Source organism: Rhineura floridana, chromosome 1 (assembly GCF_030035675.1).
Source record: "Rhineura floridana isolate rRhiFlo1 chromosome 1, rRhiFlo1.hap2, whole genome shotgun sequence".
NCBI lineage: Eukaryota > Metazoa > Chordata > Lepidosauria > Squamata > Rhineuridae > Rhineura > Rhineura floridana.
The window spans coordinates 185,718,042-185,739,558 of NC_084480.1; the positions used below are offsets into that span (position 1 = coordinate 185,718,042).

Below are 21,517 nucleotides of genomic sequence, written 5' to 3' on the forward strand. Positions count from 1 at the left end.
TGCCTGATTACCGTTTTCCAAAGCAGCTACTTTACTCTCAATTTAAGGATGGAAAATGGAATACCGGTGGAAAGCAAAAGAGGTTTAAAGATGTTCTTAAAGTTAATCTAAAAAATATGTAACATGAGCATTGAGAACTTTGAAGTTTTGGCCCATGAGCGTCTCAATTCGAGGTCAGCTATTATCAAAGGTGCTATGGACTCTGAAGAAGCACGAGTATAGGGCGAAAGGGACAAATGAGCTAAGCGGAAGGCTCATCAAGCAAATCCCTGTCGTGACTTTCTTCCATTTGGAAACTTATGTCCTCAATGTAGGAGGCTATGTGGATCTAGGATTGGCTTACACAATCACTTACGGACCCACTGTTAAAGACCTTATTTTGGAAGACAATCTTACTCACTCACGAGTGATTGCTAATGGAACTCTGACATTAGTCAGCTTATTCATATATATTGGGATGTATTCAACTGGACTACTCAGTGCAGACTCATTGAAATTAATGAACCTAAGTTTGTCATGTCTATTAATTTTAATGGGTCTACTCTGTGTAGGTCTAGCATTGAATAGTGTGTCTAACTCCCATTAATCTCCTCATTACAGAAGGCAGTTTTCTTTTTTTCATTGCTGGACTGGCGATCATTACAATGTGTATTTTAACCTCTAAATTATCCAAGATGACTATGGCTTGGATCTAGATTAAGTCATGACTAGCTTAATTCGTACTGATTTCAGAGACTAAAGCATGACTAACTTAGTCTGGATCCAACCTCTGTATATTTTTAGTAGCAGAATAAAACCAGTATGTAGTGGGAGCTGATAACCATTTTTTTTTTACTCAGAATTAATTCGCAGTAAGGTATTATATATTAGAACATTTCCAATAAGGATGAAACAAATTTGCTCCACATCTCCCACAGGTATCATTGAGTTATATATTATTATTTATTACTATAGTTGAGGGTGTTTTTTTTAAAAAAAAATTGTTTATGGTTATAAACCATAATTTTATCAGTAACATGATAAACCTGAAAATACTAGAGATGGACCAGATCCCCACCCCAATAGCTTGTGCTGGCTTCATTCAGTAATAACCCAAGCTAAATCCCCCCAAATAGGGAAGCAGCTTGCTTTATTTCCAGCCCAACACTAATTTCAGCTGCACACTCTCTTCCACCCACTCACACAGCCCTCTTTCATGTCACCAAGTATAGATCTCTCAGATCCCTATCCCCTACCCTTTAACCCCCACGTACCTGGCTGGAGTGGATGGTGGCAGTAAAAAGCTGTGGGGAGAGGTCTGGCTCTCTCTTCCCTCTCTAGTACCCGGCATGCCTAGTAGCCCCTTTTTCCCAAGGGCTCACTGCAGTGTCATCATACCAGTAACCTGAGAGGGGTTTCCTCCTCACCATGTCTGCTTGCTGCCACTGGCCTTATCAGCCAAGTTATTGAGCTTTACAAGGAAAAGAAAGTGAATCGAAGAGGAATTTGTCTCTGGCTTGGATATTAATGCAGGCCAGAGAAGAACTCAAGGCATGTTAATACTCACCTTGTCCTTGATGCAAGTAGTATAAGCCCCTTTCCTGACTCCCCCCGCTCTGGTATGGAAGTAGGAACATATTTAGAAAATACTGAAACATGGGTAATCTAGACTGATCCATAAGATCAGTCGGTTTTTTACATAACTTTACTGTATATCATTACGCAGCAACTTCCCTAACTCAGATAGATAATTTTCTTCCCAGACTTATATACCATAAAGCACATCCTTCTTTATAATTTCTTCATTATAATATATTGCCAGAATCAAACTTACCTTTCATCTTAAACTAAACTAGGTATTATTTGGATTAAATTTAACAACAGCCAAATCTAGTTTACCGTAGCAGCAGCAGAAACACCTTTTTGTTTTTTGCGTCTTTGGTTTTAGAAGTGCATATAGAAGAATTGTAACATAGTGAAACACCACTGTGCATTTGTTGGTAACTAAGACACATAGCAGAAGTTAATCGACGGTGTCCAATTTTTAAAATAACAATAGTACAATTGAATCCTATACTTGTCGCTTTTCTACATAATTTGTTATTTTTGCCATTGGTGCATATCCCCACTTTATCCAACCATTCTTTCTCTATTGGTATTTGTGCCTGCCTCCAATACCTGACATACATCTCTTTTCTCTTTTGCTACCTTTGGTGGACATGCCTTTTTGAGGCAGAAAAACCCTACAATTATAAATTTCTGCAATACTAGCCATTGTTGGTAAAGATTAAACTATAAGCTACTCTTATACATAAAAACATGCCTCAGATGTTAATAATGACTGTAAGTGTTAAGACACTTTGATATGAAATTATCCACTTACTCTCTCCCACCATTTCTCCATCATCTGTCAAGCTTACTAACAGATGATAAACTACAGTACTCCAGGAAATCATTAGAGCAGACACACACTAATTAAATTACAGCTAATAGGCATGAGATGATTTGCAAAACGTACTTGTCTCCTTTACTCTTGGAAATGCCAACAAGCTTCTCGATTCCTCCTGCATCCCGTAAGGCCTTGGCATTCTCCATGTTTTTTGTGATGACTTCATGCAAGGTACAACAAATGGCAGTAACGGTATCATCAGACATGGCCTTGCTTCCTGAACTGTTACTGTTATTACCTCCTGGAAGCCGGTGAACTAGGTCCCGCATAGCATACTTGCCTTTTGGAAAGAAAAAAAATGGAGGCAGGAGTCACATATAAGAAAAACAAAGAGAGAAGAAGAAATAGGAAAGAAAACCCACAATATGGTGTTGGTGTTAATAATTCTGTGACTTCTCTTGAGCAGTTTGCTTTGTCAGGTGACCAATTTTTCTGTGTGGTGACCTTTTTCCTGGATGTAGCCATATTATCAGTTATCATCCATAGTTTAGCCCATGCACATTAGTCCTGCAAATCCTATTGTACACTTGTCCATATAAAACATATGGAGGAAGGGTTAGCCATCCTGTTCTCAGATATGCATACCAGATGAGGTGTCATGAGTTCTTCTGTACTCAAGTAACATATAGGATATCACTAAAACATTAAAAATAAACACACAACATTTAAAAAGCCACAAAGTAGCAGGTCTGGGCAGGTCACAAAATTACATGACAGGCAAAATCCATGCAACCATATTCCACACAGCAATCACAAAGCAATGAATGTGCTATCTGCAGAAAGAATTGCATTTTCCCATATATGAAATACAAACTATTCTGTGCTAGGAAAATGAAATATTTATTTTATTTCAAGTATTCTAAGCCACAATTTTCTACTGCAAGCAGCAGAAGATGTGGCATACAAACTTATCCCTGTGGCAAAAGTGCACCCTTGAAAGAATAAATCTGAAGTGCATGCAACAGAATGTGACTGGTAATAAACTGAACACTAATAACAGATAATCTGTTAAGTCCCCAATAACCTATAAATCTCAAATTTTAAGAAAACCAATATCTATTTATTCATGCACTTATTACAAGTATATGCTACCTTTCTGCCAATGAACTCCACATGATTTACAACTTGAAATGCTACAGCAAAAATAATTTTTAAAAATATACAAAAGACAGAATAATAAACAGGAATTCTTTGAGGCTGTCAATTGATTTTTCAGGAGCTAATGGTTTAACCTGGGCCTCTACAATTTTTCTGTCGTTTCAGATATACAATCAATAATTCCTAGAAAAGTGGGAGATGGGATCCCACAGTTATGGGTACTCAGTAGCAATATCTTAACACTTTTTAGTACTAAATATTATATCATATATACTTATATATAAAATGTAAAAAAAGGAATGGCTTGCTCCAGCTTTGGACATTTGCAACTGGTCATATGCAACAATTAGCATGCACATCCCCTTTACAGATCAATCCCACCAATTCAATTGGTCTTAAATTATTATTGCAAGGCAGACTTGGATGTACAGACAGATGCAGATTCTTATCCTAATCTGCAGTACAAGTGGAAGACTGTTTCTGCATGCAGATCTCCCTTGGTAGGTTCGGACAGATAAGGAGAAGAAGCACAAATAATTTAGCATATGGGAGATTCCAAACAGACTATAGTTTTCTTACTTTGATTAATATCTCAAGGCTGTTAGGAAACAACAAAAATACTCAAAACACAAATATTCAGTTATTGTGCACTTCAGAATTAATCAGAACACTTCTTTAAGCAATGATAATCAAATATATTTACTTAGTTTGTAAAACTGCAGTAGAATTGTATGGGGGAAAATTATGTAAGCAAACACATGACCCCTATCCACTAAGGGGGATTGGGTTAGAAACTGCCACTGTAGAGAGGGACACCTGGCATCCTGGACCAGGGGGAGCATGCACTAATTCTGTACCACCAAGCTAATAATCTGCATTATTATCACTGACAACCTGTGGTTGGATGCTGGCATGATTTGGTGAGCGAGGGGGGTGGGTACCGAGACATTCCCTTCATCTTTTCTTCCCCTGATGAACCATCTTTTTTTGTCAGAGCGGACAGCACTGATCATTATTTTGGCCAGGCATGGATGTGTATTGAGCACTGCATGAATAAACGCCAGAGTTTTTTTTAGGTAAACAGTCCCTTCATCTGCAAACAAATGTATATTTTCAGTAACTTAGAACCTGCTGACTCAACACATTTTAAAAGGATTTGTTTAAATTTAAGTCTGTGTGACATCCAGGATAACTATTTATGTAGATTTAATGGAAAATCAAGGAGAAATTAGTAATGTAACCTTAGGGTAGCATTTACAGGAATGAATGTGGTTCTAGAAATGGGATTTTCTGATAGTAGGAAATGAAGATATCTGACACCACAGTTATTTCACTGTATTTCTAGGGGTTAGTATAAGTCTTGCACTGTTCCTCAATTCTTTTTTTTTTTTTAAAGTTATTAAAATCTGCTGCACTGTGTAAAAAAAGGTAAGCAAAACATACTTGTATTTATGGATTAAAATCTATAAAATATTTTTCAGCAAAGGCCTCTCCCATGGCTGTCAAGCTCCTCCCCCCCCCCCAATCCAGATTGCAACCTTTAAAAAAGCAAGAAGGTGTCACTGGCTTACAGCTGCCTTTCAAAGAAATAAAATTAGAGAAAAGATCTATTTCCTGGCAAAGAGAAAAAAGGCCATTTTTACAAATTATGGTCAAATTATAAAATAAATGCTCTTGCCACTGCTTAGGGCCAAACTGTATATGTAATGGAGACTGTGCCATGTGACTTAAACAAGGAACTTTGGGAGGGGGCAGTACTTTATTTTTATTGCTTGGGAGCAGAGGTCCAACAACATCTGGAGGACCACAGATTCCCCACTCCTGACATAAGGGAAAGAATCTCAAATCTTTTATGATCTCAGTCTAGGGAAACACCTATTAACAGTGCCTCAGTTTTATCTGAACTGATGTTCCATTTATTGGCTCCCATCTAGCCCATTACCAAGGCCAGACACCGTATCCACCACCACACCTACAGATGGAAAGGAGAGAGCTGTAATCATCAGCTTATTGATGACAACACCAGGGGTGTCACTAGGGGGGTGCGGGGTGTGTGGAAGGCACCAAGTGACACCATCAGAGGGGGGTGACTCTCAGCTTTAATTTAAACAAAAATAAAGTTTCTAGGTGGTCCGGTTCTCGAGATATACATAAAAACGTCAGCCGCCCACCAGTGGCGTCACTAGGGGGGTGCGGACCACACCAGGTGACACCATCAGAGGGGGGTGATTATCAGCTTTAATTTTTAAAAAAATTAAGTTTCTAGGTGGTCCGGTTCTCGAGATATACATAAAAACGTCAGCCACCCGTTAAATCTTTTTTTAAACTACTGTATAGCACTTCATAGCTTTAACCCTGCCCGTTCAGGATTGCAGCCAATCAGTGAAGTGTTTGTTTGACCTGTGGCAGTGTCTAGTAAACCTCACTGCAAGGCCAGAAAATGGTGGTTTCCCCCCGTTTATCTGAAAATCTCATAAATTGGGTAAGTAGATATATTTCATTTTTTTCCCCTCTTGTGTGCAGGAGTCAGATCCTGGGCAGTGTTTTCAAAACCTTCCGAATACTTGCTTTTGTGGGGGTAAAAGCATTGCTAATCCCATATCTCCAGAGTAAATCCCATTGAATTCAATAGGATTTACTTTTGAGTAGACTTGGTTATGAATGTGCTGAAAATCAATGGGACTTTGGAGTGAATGTAAAAAAGAATTGTGTTTGTGTTGTTTTTCTGTCCCCCCTTCCTCCAGTCCTATTTTAAAGCAAGTAAGCAGGGCTTACTTAGGTATTACAGTTTTTATTCTGTAGGAAACGAATACTGATTTTTTTAAAACTAATACTGATTTTTCTGCAACGACCAACTGGTTTGACAATAAACTATTATATGGGCTGTATGTATTTATACATCTGCAGTGTGTGTGTGTGTAGTCTTTCCAACACCCCTGTGAGGTAGGGTTGGAAACCAAGGCAGCTCACAACAAGAAATAAAGCCATTTAAAATCCAATAACCATAAAGCAAGAATAAACAGTTGGAAAACAGCCTAAAGAGGCATGATTCTGAATTTTGGGTTGGGTGAATGAAGTTTATTTATTTATTATTTGATTTATATCCTGCCCTTCCTCCCAGTAGGAGCCCAGGGTGGCAAACAAAAGCACTAAGAGCACTTTAAAACATCATAAAAACAGACTTTAAAATATCTTTGAAAATATTTTTTAAAGCTTTAAAAAACATTTTTTTTAAAAAAGAAAAGGTTTAAAAACATATTAAAAAGCAATTCCAACACAGACTCAGACTTGGATAAGGTCTCAACTTAAAAGCACAAGTTGAAAGAACAAGTTCCTTATCACTTGAGCCTGTAGTTCTCTGCACACTTCCCAGTTTGAGTAAGCCCCATTGAATACATTGGGATTTGCTTCTGAGTAAACAAACATCGGATTGCACTATAAATATACTTAAAGATTGTGTAATTCATAAACATATTTGATAGTCATGTTTATAGAAATATTTCTTCATACTGTGTCCCAATAAGTATTTGATTTCACACTATGGTTGCAGATGATTTCCCCCCTCTACATTTTAAGTGTGCCCTTCTTCCTGGGGGTGGTCATGGTTCTCTGTTGTTTTCATCCTGAGGGGAGGATAGGCTGAGAGAAGGTGAGTAGCACATTTAAGGTCTCTTTACCTCCCCCCCTTTTTAATTTGTATTTATTTTATATTTCTCCAATATCTTCCCCTGGCTGTTTTTATGTATTTTAAATATTTTTAGATTAAATAAATAGGAAATCATAATTGTGAATCTCCCTAAAAGCAATTTACCTATCCTTATGTTATGGCAAAGTGATGGTGTGAAGGCATGCTGGTAGAACAAGAGACCATGTTTGAGGCATGTTATAAGGTGTTTGAGGACTTTGTCACACATTACTTTTTGAGACCTGTAGATTCATGTTGGAAAGAACACGTGCACGTATTGAATGGGGGCTTGGGTGCTGTTTTTTCAGTCTACGCTGCATGCGTAGCGAAGGTGATACATCATCTGGCAGCTAGCTTCATAACGTGAGAATGAAAAACATTTGGATCACCATTCACTTGTTTACTTTTCTCACTATTGAGACCACTTCATATATTACTTTTTCATACACAGAAATTTAATCTTTGTATAGGAAAAAGTATTTTGTAAAATGTGAAGGACAGTGGCTGCCCAGTCAGTATAACCACTGTACAAGATCTACTCAGCCACTGTAATTACCTTTTTGTTTTGAGTGCCCTTTTGTCTGGGTCTTGGTTCAGGTGTGTATCCAACTTTGATGTGCTTATGGAAGGGGTGTGCAAGTAGTGCCCCCCCCAAGTGTGGAGGCTTGGACAAACATTGTGTTATGGAAAACCAAAGTCTGTGTGAAAGTACATATTTGGGAATGCCATCAGTGTAATCCTAAACACACTTAATAAATAATGTCGAACTTGCACATTACAAAATATATTATGGTCATGTCCATAAGCACCAGGGGGGTAGTCGCCAAGGGGATCTTAGTCCCTCTGCTTTTTTGGGAGCAGGGTCACTATGTCTCCAAGCATCCTACAGTCAGCATGAAAAGGGAGTGTGTTAGTCACTGAGAAGAGTCTTCAAATATGCTTCCTTGCCTTTTCTGCAGATTGGAGCCAATCAGAGTGAAAGGAGGTGAGTCAGCCACTGAGAAGACTCTTCTCAGTTGCTAACGCTCTCCACTTTCATGCTGATTGGCTCCTAGAGATGTTTGTTGTTGTGAGAGAATGCATTAACAAAGATCTCATTCTTAATCCAGGAGCAAAAAAGGGTGTACGTGGCTGTAACTATCATGAAGGGACCCTGCAGCTCTGAATTTTCTACTAAACAACTGATAAATACCTATGTAAATTTGTGTCTGGAGACTTATTATTAAGAATCACTTTCCATAATTGTAAGGAGGTGTGTCCACACGCATGCATCCCAGGCACCTAAATGAGGGGAGAGAGCAGCATAGGGACATAAGCAGGTGTCTTATTCCAGGGGTTCCCAGACCTTTCTTCTACATAGACCACGTGAAAATTGCTGAGGGTCTGAAAGTATCTGAAAATTTACTATGGGCATATGCAAGATAATTAATTCCCATTAGTAATAAGAGCAAGAATTTGAGCTGTGCGTATGATATTGTAATTTAAAGGTGTAATTTTAATTTTGCTAGTTGTTTATGTCACTACTATTGCCATTACATTCAGTGATATATGGGAATTACCATTTACGAGTAACATTAGTACAAAAAACATTACTAAGGATTTTGTATGGTCTGGTACGGGAGGAGGTCCATGGGGGTGACACCATGAGTTACCGCACCAGGAGACACCAACCCTAGTGACGTCACTGGACAACACACTCCAAACCTCCAGGTGACCTCACTCAGTGGTTTCATGTAAATGTTAAATAGAATGGTTGGATAAAATTGACCCTTGTGGAACCCCACACTGGCAGTTCAACAGCCCCGACAGCACCTCTCCAGCATCACTCTCTTGTGATGGCCATCCAACAATTGACTGAAAGGGGGCCAGAGAGACTGAAAAACATCCATTTCCATCAGACATCTGATGTTTTTGTTATTTAAAAAGCCTCATACATGTTCTTTCTATGAAGAAACGTTCATTGAGATTCCCTTCTGTGCACAAACATCCAAACCTTCTTTGAGATTCCCTTCTGTGCACATAGAGAATTCTTCTGCTCATAGAAGAGAATGGGGAAGCATGTTTCACACATGTAAGACCTGCTTCTTCTTTTCAGGAAAGGTTTTACTAATCAAATGTGGCTAACTGTTAAGACACCTAAACTTTTAAGAGGAGGGAAATGCTTCTTTAAAAAAAAGCATAAACTATTTGTCAAATCAAAGTCACCTTTGGCTAACATTTTGGAGAATAGTATTACAGTCACAGAGAGACAAATACGGCACCAAATATAGGTTATGTTAAAAAAATAGTGCTTTGCCAGTTTATTCTTGAAGTTGGACAAATGTGACAAAGGGCAAGGAATGCAGGCTGCAGGTTTTGAAATGTCCACAGCTATTGGTTGGATAAGCGGTATTTTCAGTTTATTGAAATGAGCCCTCAGCTCAACTACTGAGGTGCTGAGGAATATTTATGTACATTCCAACTATGCAGCACTTTTAAGAAAACATGTCATCATATCAAACCTAGTGACAAATGGGTGTTTTTGCTTTTGGTGGGAAGGCGTTTGACAGAGAAGGGAGTAGATAGGTATCGCTACCATAGTGCTGATCCACACAGTTAAAGCTATGTGAGTTAACAGTGTGTAAGGGTCTCTGTGTATGAATGATAATGGTATGTGGGCACTGTATTGCATGCAAGGGTAGTGGTGGGGAGAGAATGAATGAATGGATAGGAAATATGTGGTAGGACAATGGACACAGAGCTATTACATAAAAAAACCACCCTATTTTTTTTAGAGAGATGTAGAAAGTAGAGTCCCCAATGCTCTTTAACTTCTTCATAAGAAATCTAGCGTTAGGGGTGAACAGTGAAGTGGTCAAGTCTGCTGATGATACCAAATTGTTCAGGGTCACTGAAAAGGGATTGTGAAGAGCTCCAAAAGGAAACTGAGTGAATGTGGGGTAAAATGACAAATGCAATTCAGTGTAAGCAAATGTAAAATGATGTACGTATTTCAGAGCAAAAAATTCTTAATTTTGATGAAGATGTCGACCCAGTGTGTGGCGGCTGTGAAAAAGGCAAATTCCATGCTGGAATCATTGGGAAGAGACATTTGGTCTTACTGTGAAATCGGTCTTCTCTGTGCATGTCAAAGATGATATCAGGTGGGTAATTAGCTCCACCTAGTGGTTGAAGGCAAAAGAGTACTGCTGACATCTTACTGTAGATTCGTTTCTGGTCTGCGCCTGCTCCGTGCTCAGTTTTCGATGACAAGCCCATACGAATAAGGCCAATAAACGCCACAAATAAGACAAAACAACAGTACTCATACACTCTCTGCTCAAGGTCAATAGTGCTTGCAAAGGCAGCCCAGCCCTCATAGGGAGTGGCCCTGATATCATCTTTGACATGCACAGATAAGACCGATTTCACAGTAAGACCAAATCTCTCTTCTCCTGTGCATGTAAAGATGATATCAGGTGGGACATACCAAAGCTGAACCATGTAGGGTGGGAATACTGCTGGGCTGTGGTGACTATTGATCTGTGAGGACGTGCTGTAGCACCCTCCTCCCGAAGGCTGCCTCAGCTGAAGCATAGGAGTCTATTTTATAATGTTTAATGAACGTATTGGGAGTGGACCATGTAGCCACCCTACAAATTTCCGCTAGAGGGGCATTATGGGAAAAGGCTGCTGATGTGGCCGCTGCTCTGGTAGAGTGAGCTACTATTCCGGCAGGATGGGCTAATCGTAGAGAGGCATATGCCAATGATATGCACGCCTTGATCCACCTGGCCAGCGTGGATGTGGTCACCTTATTCCCTAGGGATGTAGGGTGAAAAGAGACGAACAAATTATCTGTTTCCCGAATTGGCTTAGTCTTGGAAATATAAACCTTAAGGGCTCTTCTCACGTCAAGAGAATGCCAGGCTTTCTCTAAAGGGTGGACCGGATTCGGACAGAAGGATGGCAATACCAGCTCTTGTTGGCAATGGAAGGTAGACAACACCTTGGGACGAAAGGAAGGGACAGTATGTAGGACTACTCTATCCTTATGAAATATACAAAAATTTTTATGGACAGACAGGGCATTCAACTCAGACACTCTACGGGCCGAAGTAATGGCCACCAGAAACAAGACCTTAAAGGACAGAAGACGGAGGGAAACTTGACTCAGAGGTTCAAATGGAGGTTTTTGAAGGGCTGACAAAACTTTATGTAGATCCCAAGTTGGGTAGCGGTGCACCGTAGGTGGCGCTGTCAGCGTTGCTCCCCTGAGGAAACGTTTGATGAAAGGGTGAGAGCTGATTGGATTATCCAGGGATCTGGAGAGAATTGCCGATAAGGCTGAAACTTGGCGCCTCAGGGTGTTAGGTCTGAGACCTAAAGATAAGCCGTCCTGCAGAAAAGACAGGATCTGGTTGACCCCTGCTTTCCGAGGAAGAAGCCCTCTCTTCCGTGACCAGCATGAGAAGGCCTTCCATGTGCTTTCATATATTCTGAGTGTGGATGGGCGTCTAGAAGCCATCATGGTTTCCAAAACTTGGGGAGAGATGCCTTTTTTCAAGAGTCTCTTCCGTTCAAGTTCCATACATGAAGTGCCCACCACTCTGGGTCTGGTGCCAGAGCTGTCCCTGAGATAGTAGGTCCCATCGCACTGGAATCTTCCATGGTGGTTCCACCGATAGATCGAGGAGGTCTGGAAACCAAGGTCTCCTTGGCCACCAGGGAGCCACCAATAGAACCGCTGATCTCTCGGCACGCAGTTTTTTGATCACCCTAGGAATATCTGGAATCGGAGGAAAGGCATATAGTCTGCCCAGAGGCCACCGGGAAGTTAAAGCATCGATCCCCTCCGCGCCTGGTGTCACATACCGGGAGAAGAATCTCTTCACCTGCCGATTGTGACTGGTGGCAAATAGGTCCACCTGAATGTGGCCAAAACGTTCCACTATCTGATGAAAGGCCTCTGGGTGAAGACTCCATTCTCCTTGAAGCAGCTTCTCCTGACTGAGCCAGTCCGCTTGGCTGTTGTCCTCCCCTTTGAGATATGCCGCTGCTATCGAGTCGACATTGTTCTCTGCCCACTGGAAGAGGAGAAAGGCTTCTCTCTGAAGAAGGAGGGAGTGTGTGCCCCCCTGACAGTTCAAATAAGATTTGGCCGACACGTTGTCTGTTCTGATAAGTACCGTTCCTAACCGTCTGGTGCTCACGAAGTGTTCGAGGGCCAGACGGACTGCACGTAGTTCGAGCAGGTTGATCGGCAGTGTGGATTCCTGAGGCGACCACGTGCCTTGAATCATCTGCCCGTCGCATATGGCTCCCCATCCCGATAGGCTGGCATCTGACGTTATCAGGGTGTGCAGTGGGTCCTGGAAAGGAACCCCTCTTGCCAGGTTGGACTTGTGGGTCCACCAGAACAGAGACTGCCGAACCTGTGGCGACAGAGTGATTCTGCGGTGATGTCTGGACGCTATGTTGTTTTGGATGGGCAGGAGCGCCCACTGAAGTGTGCGGGAATGATGACGTGCCCACGGCGTTGTTAGGAACGTGGACACCATCAAACCGAGAAGTGCTGCCAACTCCATCAGGTCCGTTGAGGGGGAGGATAGGATATCCAATGTTACTTTGTGAATCTTGCTGATCCTGTCTTGGGCAAGGCAATGAGGCCGTGTTGAGAGTCGATAGTCGCTCCCAAATGCGTAATGCGGTTGGACGGAAAGAGATGGCTCTTGGCCTCGTTGATTAGGAAGCCATGGTCCTTTAGACAAGTCAGGGTGACATGGAGGTCCTCCCATGCCTTGTGCAATGATGGTGAGCGGATCAGAAAATCGTCCAGATAAGGAAAGATATGAATCCCCAGTGTCCTGAGGTGTGCCACCAGGGCAACCACGACCTTTGTGAATGCCCTGGGAGCAGACGACAGGCCAAAGGGCATAGCCATGAATTGATAATGGTCTTGTCCCACTGCAAAGCGAAGGTACCTTCTGTGAGGAGGAAAGATTGGTATGTGAAGGTAGGCCTCCTCCAGGTCGATAGAGGAGAGGAAGTCTCCTATCCTCAGCGCTTCCTTGATTGACAGTAAGGTGTCCATACAAAATTTGCGGTATTTTATGAAGTAATTTAGACCCTTGAGGTCTAACACAGGCCTGGACGAACCGTCTTTTTTCTCGACGGTGAAGAACAGAGAGTAATTTCCCAGGAATCTCTCTCCTGGTGGTACCTTCTCGATGGCTGCCATGTGTAAGAGATGGGAAACTAACCGCAAAACTTTGTCCCTCTTGTGTGGATTCGCTGATAGAGGGGATGGAATGAATCTCGCCGGGGGGGTGGAAGAAAATTCCAGGCGAAGGCCGTATCGAAGAGTGTGTAGAACCCACTGATCGGAGGATAAGTCCTTCCATCGGTGAGCAAAATGTTGGAGACGGTCTCCCACCGGCGAGGAGGAGGCGTCAGAACTGACGTCTGTTTCCACGTGACTGGGATGCAAAGCCGGATCGACCCGAAAGGTGTTGTTGGGACTTAAGCTGGCTGCGCTGTCTGTTCCAGAAGGGACGGCTGGAGCGGGCGTCCTTCTGTCTGCCAAAGGAGCGTGAGCCCCGAAAGGACTGCAACAAGTGATATGGAAGGAATGACCAACGAAAGGTTCTTCCGTCATCCTTTTTTCTGGTGGATGGCATGGACTTTTTCTTTTCCTTAGTTTCCAAGACATTTGCAAGGGCGGTGTCCCCAAACAATTTGCTTCCCACGTAGGGTTCTGAGGCAAGGTTGGAACGAGCTGCAGGGTCTGCCTCCCAATGTCGAAGCCAAAGGGTCCTTCGCGTGAAGATCCCTGCCATTAGCGACCTTGCTGCAAACTGCATGGCATCCATAGACGCATCTGCCATGAAGGTAACTGCCCGGGAGACCTTCAGCAGAGATTTGCGCACTCGGGCTGGGTCCTGCTGTGGGTCATTCAGCAGGTGCTTGCTGAACGAGGAGGAACGGCCGCAAATCAGCTGGAGAGGGAGCCTGAAGAGCTGCTCCTCGCCACGGAGGAAGGTTAGCAGGGAAGGACAAAAGGAACCTCTTTTTTTTTTTTAAACTTTTCACAGAAGGGATAAGACACACTGAGGGAAAGGACAACAAAGAACCAACACAGAAGACCTAAACAATGAAACAATACAAGCCTGAACCACGGAGCCAGAGAGGATCCAACCACTTTCTGAAGGCAAAAGAGAAAAAATGAGCACGGAGCAGCCGCAGACCAGAAATGAATCTACAGTAAAACGTCAGCAGTACTCTTTTGCCTTCAACCACTAGGTGGAGCTAATTACCCACCTGATATCATCTTTACATGCACAGGAGAAAGGTATTGAAACTAAGACAGCCAATATCATAATGCTCTTATACAAATCTATTGTGCAGCCATATTTTTGAATACTGTATACAGCTATGGTCACCTCACCTCAAAAAAGACATTGTAGAGTTGGGAAAGTTTTAAAAAAGGGCAACCAAAATGATCAAGGCGATGGAGCATTTAGGGCTTTTTTAGTTTAGAGAAAAGGCAAGTTAGAGGGGACATAACAGAAGTGTATAAAATTATGTATGGTGAGGAGAAAGTGAACAGAGAAAAGTTTTCTCCTCTCATAAATGATTCAGTGAAGCTGAATGTTGGAAGATTCAGGACAGACAAAAGAATGTATTTCTTCACACAGCACAGTTAAACTATGGAATTCACTCCTACAGGAAGCAGTGATGGCCACCAATTTGGATGGCTTTAGAAGAGGATTAGACAAATTCATTGAGGATCAGGCTATAAATGGCTACTAGCAATGATGCTATGCTCTGCCTCCACAGTCAGAGGCATTATGCATCTGAATACCAGTTGCTGGAAACCTCAGGAGGGAAGTGTTCTTGTGCACAGGTCCTGCTTGCAGGCTTCCCATAGGCATCTTGTTGGTCACTGTGGAAAGTTTGAAGTGAACAACTTGATCTGTCAGAATTTGAACGTCTGAAAAGGAAGAACCCAGCTGACTGTGAAATTGATGAGTAATTTGACTGATAACGAAGAACACAGTTGCCAGCATTATTCTTGTTCTTGGCTTATGGACATGTATATGCAAGTATTTAAAAGTATTTGCTTTTAATAATGTAATTTATTATTTAATTTTGAGAATTGTTATTTAATTTTGAGAATTGTATTATTTTATTGATGTAATGTTCTATTGATGTATTGTTATATTCATGATTTTTTTTGTAAGCCGTCTTGAGGGCCTTTTGGACATAAGGTGGGGTATAAATTTAAATTTAAATAATAATAATAATAATAATAATAATACTGGGGCTAGACTGAAGTCTCTTATGCCCTGACTGTTAGATCATCCCTCCCAGGGTCTGCTCTTTCAAATGTGGAGTAGAAGGCCTTAAAGGTGAAGGAGCCTAGCACTCTTCCCTTCTATCAGGCAATTCTCTCCAGGCTTGCTGCCTGCACCATTGGGCTACATGAGGATGTGGGTCCCTGGCGATGGAGGGGATTGGTTCGTCAGAGGGGGCATCCTGTAAAAGAGGGCTGGCCCCTCTTTGTCTGAATTGGTCAGAGCCTAGACTGGTGCTCAGAGTCCTGACCCAGCTCAGCAGTGGGATCAGTACGTTTTTTAGACTTGCAAAGTACTGCCCATTCTGGTGCTACTGTAGCAAAGCATCAATGTTTAGCTTAAGAATAATGGTGGGAAGTCCACTGCCCCTCAACATCGTCTTCATTATTAGAGATAAGTTTCAGATATGGTCCTTTTCCACTCTACAGTCGTTTCCCTGGAAGTAAATTCTATCAAATGGCACTTAGACCTAAGCAAGTTTGTTAGCAAGTTAGCTAAGGATTGTGGTCTTTAAACCTGCTTGAGACAAAATATCTTTTTAGTAATTTTTCCTGATGCAAATCAAAAAGAGTTTTAAAATGTGTCAGTGGCTATTGAATGCTCTCATAAGCATCATTGAGCATCACATTCCACCGACCATCTTCTAGCTTTTTATGAAAAATAAAATGCATCCCTTGAAGTAAACAGAGAAGCTTTAACTTACACCAGCTTTTGTAAAACTGCCACTGAGAACCTATGATCTCATGATCTTCTCAGTACCAGGCAGATGCGGATTTAAATTAATTCACGCCTATTTCTGGCCATGGTGGGATATGATGAGCTAGCTGAGTATATGCTGATGCCACATATGGCACTCTCTAGAACATTTTGCATGGCAGTACAAATGCTCCAAAAGCTAGTCTTGCAGTGACATGAACAAAAGCCAATTGGCTTCACGTTCTGCACATGGCACCATGACAGCTGCAGCTGGTAATAGGCAGAAACTAAATGAAAATACAGGTGTCACATGTTGAGAGGGGCATGAGAAGAAGCCTTGTGCCTGCAACATTCACAGCTGAAAACCTTCTATCTCTGTTGTATTATCTGGGAAGTAGGTTAAAAAAAAACTCCAAGTGCTTGCCAAGACACAAGCTAGTTAACAGCAGGGAGAAAGGAGTTAATTATACAACCATGAGAGCGGCTGTATACTATAGCCAGCATGGATTTTTCGCATTCCACAATGTTAAATTGAAAATACCCCCATGCCATTTTGATGTTTCCCATAAGCTCACTTTGAAACAAAACTGTACAAAACTTATATAGTCCTGAACTCAGAAATGCTTGCTTTAACAACCCTCTTAATTTTCATGGTGATACACAAAACAGTCAGAGAGAATTGAGAGTTTAAAGTGTAAAAAGAGAGACAAAAAACCAGACCTCTATTGGATGTTTTTCTATCAGTGGTCTCATAATTTGTTGAAATTAATAATAAAAAAAAACCAGCCATGTTCACAGAGTACTTGTAATCCAGTTACTGACCTTGCCCCATTCTCTGACCATGTTCTGCACTTTAAAAGTTTTTAAAAATGCCAAGCTGATTTTTAATTAATTTAAGAAAGTTAGCATTGAACTCAATGATAAGGCCCAGCATTCTCAGTAAGAACCAACTATCAGTGTTGTAAAAGCCAGACTCACAGCTCCTTGGCTTGGCTAATCAGGGGGCCACACCCATGCTAGACCTTTATTTCACTTTAGACAGTCATGGCTTCCCCCAAAGCATCCTGGAAAATATAGTTTGTGAAGGGTGCTGAGAGGAGACTCCTATTCCCCTGACAGAGCTCCAGTGGTCAGAGTGGTTTAACAGTCAGCTGCTCTGACTGAAGCTCTGTGAGGGGAACACAGCGTCTCCTAGCAATTCTCAGCACCCTTCACTAACTACACTTCCCAGGATTGTTTGGGAGAATCCACAACTGCCTAAAGTGAAATAAAGGTCTGGTGTGGATGTGGCCAGTGACAGCTTTGGTTTAAATTTGAGTGGGAGGCTACATGTGACTGCTGTAGAATAAAAAGGTGGGAGAAATGCTGAAAAACAATGATACTGTTCACAATGTTTTCCTTTTGGACAGGAAAGGGGCTTCCCCTCTGCCTAGTGCTCACCCATCCAATCTCCTCCCCTCCTCCCCACCCCTCTTTCTCCCCTCCCTGCCCCTCCCCCAGGTCAGTTTCACCTGTTCTAAGCATGATTGCATAGGAGTAAATCCCACTGAACTCAAAAAACATGCAAATGATCAAACCTGCCCTCCCCTCCTCCTCCTCCCTTCTATCTCCTCCCTCTTGCCCCCTTCCTCCTCCTCCCCTTCTAATCCCCTCCTTCCCCCTCCTCCTCCCCCCATGGTCAGTTTTACTTATCTTAAGTATGATTGCATGGTGGTAAATTCCATTGAACTCAATAAGCATGCAAACGATCAACTCCCTTTTGCCCCTTGCCTTCTCCTCCCTTCATCCCTCCCCTTCCAATACCTTCCTTCTACTTCTGTTCCCCTCTCCCCTCCCCCTCCTCCATGGTCAGTTTTACCTATCCTAACCATGATTTCACGGAGTAAAGGTGCTGCCACCACTCCTCATATGCTCAGAGGGACGTACCAAGTTCTTCCAAGCTACACAAGAAGTGGATTGAACTGTGAAAGACCAACCCAAATTGCGTTTGCATTTTGACAAATTTGTTGGGCAGTCCAATATCTCAGAGAGAAGATCAGGTCTCCTGCTCCCCCGGTGCATTCTCTATAGCTGCCCAATTTCCCTGCTTTTTCAAGTTTAATAGAAATATCTGTTGGCTACAGGCACATTTTTAAACTGCAAGGTTTTGTTGCTTATTAGTGAATTTTATATAATGTACCGGAAAAAAGAGAGATTGGATGTGACATGATCTTACCAGTATTGCAAAGCTTGATGCCATGAAATACAGGATAGGCAGAAACCCTATGCAGTTCACCCACATGGCATAGAAAGAATCAACATGTGCTTGAATCTCTCATAGAGGATGCTTTTGGAAGTCACACATTAACACACAAATCAAATCATTGAGATGGAAGACAGGTGGCTGGATACTGACCACCCAAACAATTGTATCAACATTTTTATGTGCACTATCATGTTTTGAAATCTTGAAACCAGTGAAGCCTTTGGCATGGAACTTTCTTAGAGACATGTTCTCTTCAGAGCTCTTACTAGCGAGCTGTAAAATTCAGTCCTGAATTTTCTAGAGTGAATCAAGACAGTCACCTGCTACCCAACTGCTACCTTGCCCTGCATTTTCTGATTTTACACATGAGAACACAAGCCTAGGATACCCTGTACTAGTAAGACTTGTAAGTCAATTCTGTGATGAGCTTAAGAATTCAGTACTCTCCCCTTACCAACCATGTGTCTTATCTTCTCTCAACAATGTAGTCCATATTAGGTAATTTTCATAAGAAGCCAACAAGAAATCACCTGCAAGCTTTGCTAATTAGGTGAACAGCATGTTTTAAATATTATAAAAGTTTTAAATATTATTATAGTATTTAATATTACTTTTACTATGTATATTAGTATTATATTTTGCATATTTGATCAATTTAAAAATTCATTTAAAACAGGTTTACATTTTCTGATACATTTTTGTCTTGGAAACAGAGGTCAAGCAGCTGAGGAGGCTACATTTTCATATCAGAATGTGCAGTGCAATTTACACAATTCATTACTCCCTAACGTTAGCTCAGTATTTATCACTTTTCCTGAGATGCTGAATGTCATCATGTAATGACATTACAGTCTAGGTTTGCACGCAACGGGAAGCCAAGGTTAAACAAACAATGGCTTATAAGCAACAAGTGTATGCTGCTCTAATTGCACAAGCCCCCTCTCTTTGCTATACTGGGACGGAAGAAACCAGAGCATTGGCTTAGCCTTATGCATGAACCAGCACTCTTGGTTTGTTTCCCTCAAGCAAACCACAAGAACAAGCCAAGAATAAACCATGCATTCTGGCTTGTTTCTTCCCAGTGCTGCAAAGGAAGGGGGCACTAGCCAGTTTGTTTGTTCCTGGTATACCATAGTTTGTTTACATCTGTCTTACTATTATGTGCAAACTAGGCCTATTAGCATAAGTTGACTGGCATTGTTCTTGGAATAAACTGGCAAACTTTAATTTCAAACAGCTTTCTCTGCTGGGAAAAGGGGCCCTGCCCAGGTGCGGCACAGCTAGGCCCTGGTTCCAGGACAGTGAAATATTGATCATGTACATAGATCATGAATTGGGCTCAGAATCCATAAAGGCAGGTCAGCGAACAGGAGGTAGCTTCCAATATGCATGCTTGGATGCAGCAAAGGATGGAGTTCCATGATGACCATGGAAATGTCTGGACAAAGCGGAGTAGATAGCACCACAGAGAGCTCAGAGTGGGGCTTTAAGTGAGATAAGCTTCACTTGCTCTAACACCTAGCAAACTCCGACTGAGCCGTTTTAACTCTGATGTACCCCCCGCAAATGAGTAAGGCCTACACCCTGAAAGGCATGGTGGTTGTTTCAGAACAGGAATACTTGAAGAGCTTAGATAGTAAAAGCCACCTCCTCAGATGGAAGAGGATGATGGTGGTGGCCTCATGGTCTTTTCTGGTGAGGAGGCAGGGATATCAAGAGCCATTTCAGAGAACCAAATCCTCTTCCTTGTCTTGAGAGACTGTCTGAGGCCACTCCCTCGCAACAGAAGCCTAATTTATGGTAAGAGATGCACATCTCCTGCTGCTTAAAATATACATTTGGAAATGTACGAATTTCCAATTCACAGAAGAGGAAACATGAAAAAGTCTTGTCATTGATCAGTTTAATAAAAATTGATTTTAAATTTACTCTGAACAGATGAAAATGTTAGCTGATAAAAGCAAATGTCAGTGCAGAAATATCTTTTTAAACAAAGCCTCTTAAGAATGGGGGCGGCAGGGGGCAGCAGAGATAAGGCCATGGTATAGCAATCACACATTTCTTAATTAGCTTCAGTAGAAATTCTGTGTGGGCCCATTAGCATGATTAATCTGTCTTTGGCAGAAAAACAACTGTGCACCGAGACCACGTCGCAGTTTTATGTTGCTTGGCTGCCTTGCATAAATTAAAATCAAAATCATTCAGGGCTTGATACAGTCCTACTGTGGGTGCAGTGCTCATGGAGAATTTTCACAAAACTCAATGAAATCTTGTTTCCCTCTTCCTTCTGCTAACTTGAGTGGATACATATGTGGCACAAGGGGATATTGCAAGGAATTGGAAGTCCATCTACACTTCCCACATTCCCATCCCGTTGCCCATTGTGTCATCGGCTAATTGACAAGTGCATAGCCCACCTGGTTTAGGGGAACAAGTCTTGCTGAGAAAGGATCAGCACAGGATTTGCAAGGGAAATTCTGACTCACTACCAATTTATAATTATTTGAGTGTGAACTAGTATGTAGATGGGGTGATGCAGTAGACACTGATACTAAGGGTTGGAAATCTTTTTCAGCTTGAGGCTACGTTTCCTTGTGAGCAGTCTTCCGGAAGGTGCATGCCAGTGGTGCAAGGAGCTGGAAGTAAAACTGGGTGGTTTAATGGATGTGACTCTTACCTATGAACAGTAAGCTACACAAAAGTCAAATGCTTCTACACACGTCTCCATCCAGGCAAGCAATAGGCATTATCATAGGTCAAGGGCATATTCCAGCCAATCAAAAGCACTTGAGCAGGACCAGTGAGAGGCATGGTCTGGGAAGAGTGCCAATGGCCCCACAGAGAGGGCCGCATCCAGGTTCCCAGTCTTGAGGTCTCCCATCCCTGTTGTATATTTAGGCTTTCAAAAACCTTTTGACAAAGTCCCTCTTAAGTAAACTAAGCAGTCATGAGATAAGAGGAGAGGTCCTCTTACAGACCATAACTGGCCAAAGATCAGAGGAAGCATAAAACAGGAATAAATGGGCAAT

The 21,517-nt window shown here is 41.9% G+C and overlaps 1 protein-coding gene across 9 annotated transcripts in view; it reads right to left on the minus strand.

The window, feature by feature from the left end:
• Positions 1-21,517, minus strand: part of CTNND2 (catenin delta 2) — a 1,018,171-nt gene that overhangs the window by 78,317 nt on the left and 918,337 nt on the right. For all 9 annotated transcript variants that reach the window (XR_009758379.1, XM_061589265.1, XM_061589272.1 and 6 more), the window contains one exon: positions 2,498-2,708. Coding sequence is in view for 8 of the 9 variants with exons in the window: in XM_061589265.1 (XP_061445249.1) it covers positions 2,498-2,708 (211 nt within the window). In the remaining variant the exon portion in view is untranslated. The remainder of the gene's footprint in view (positions 1-2,497; positions 2,709-21,517) is intronic.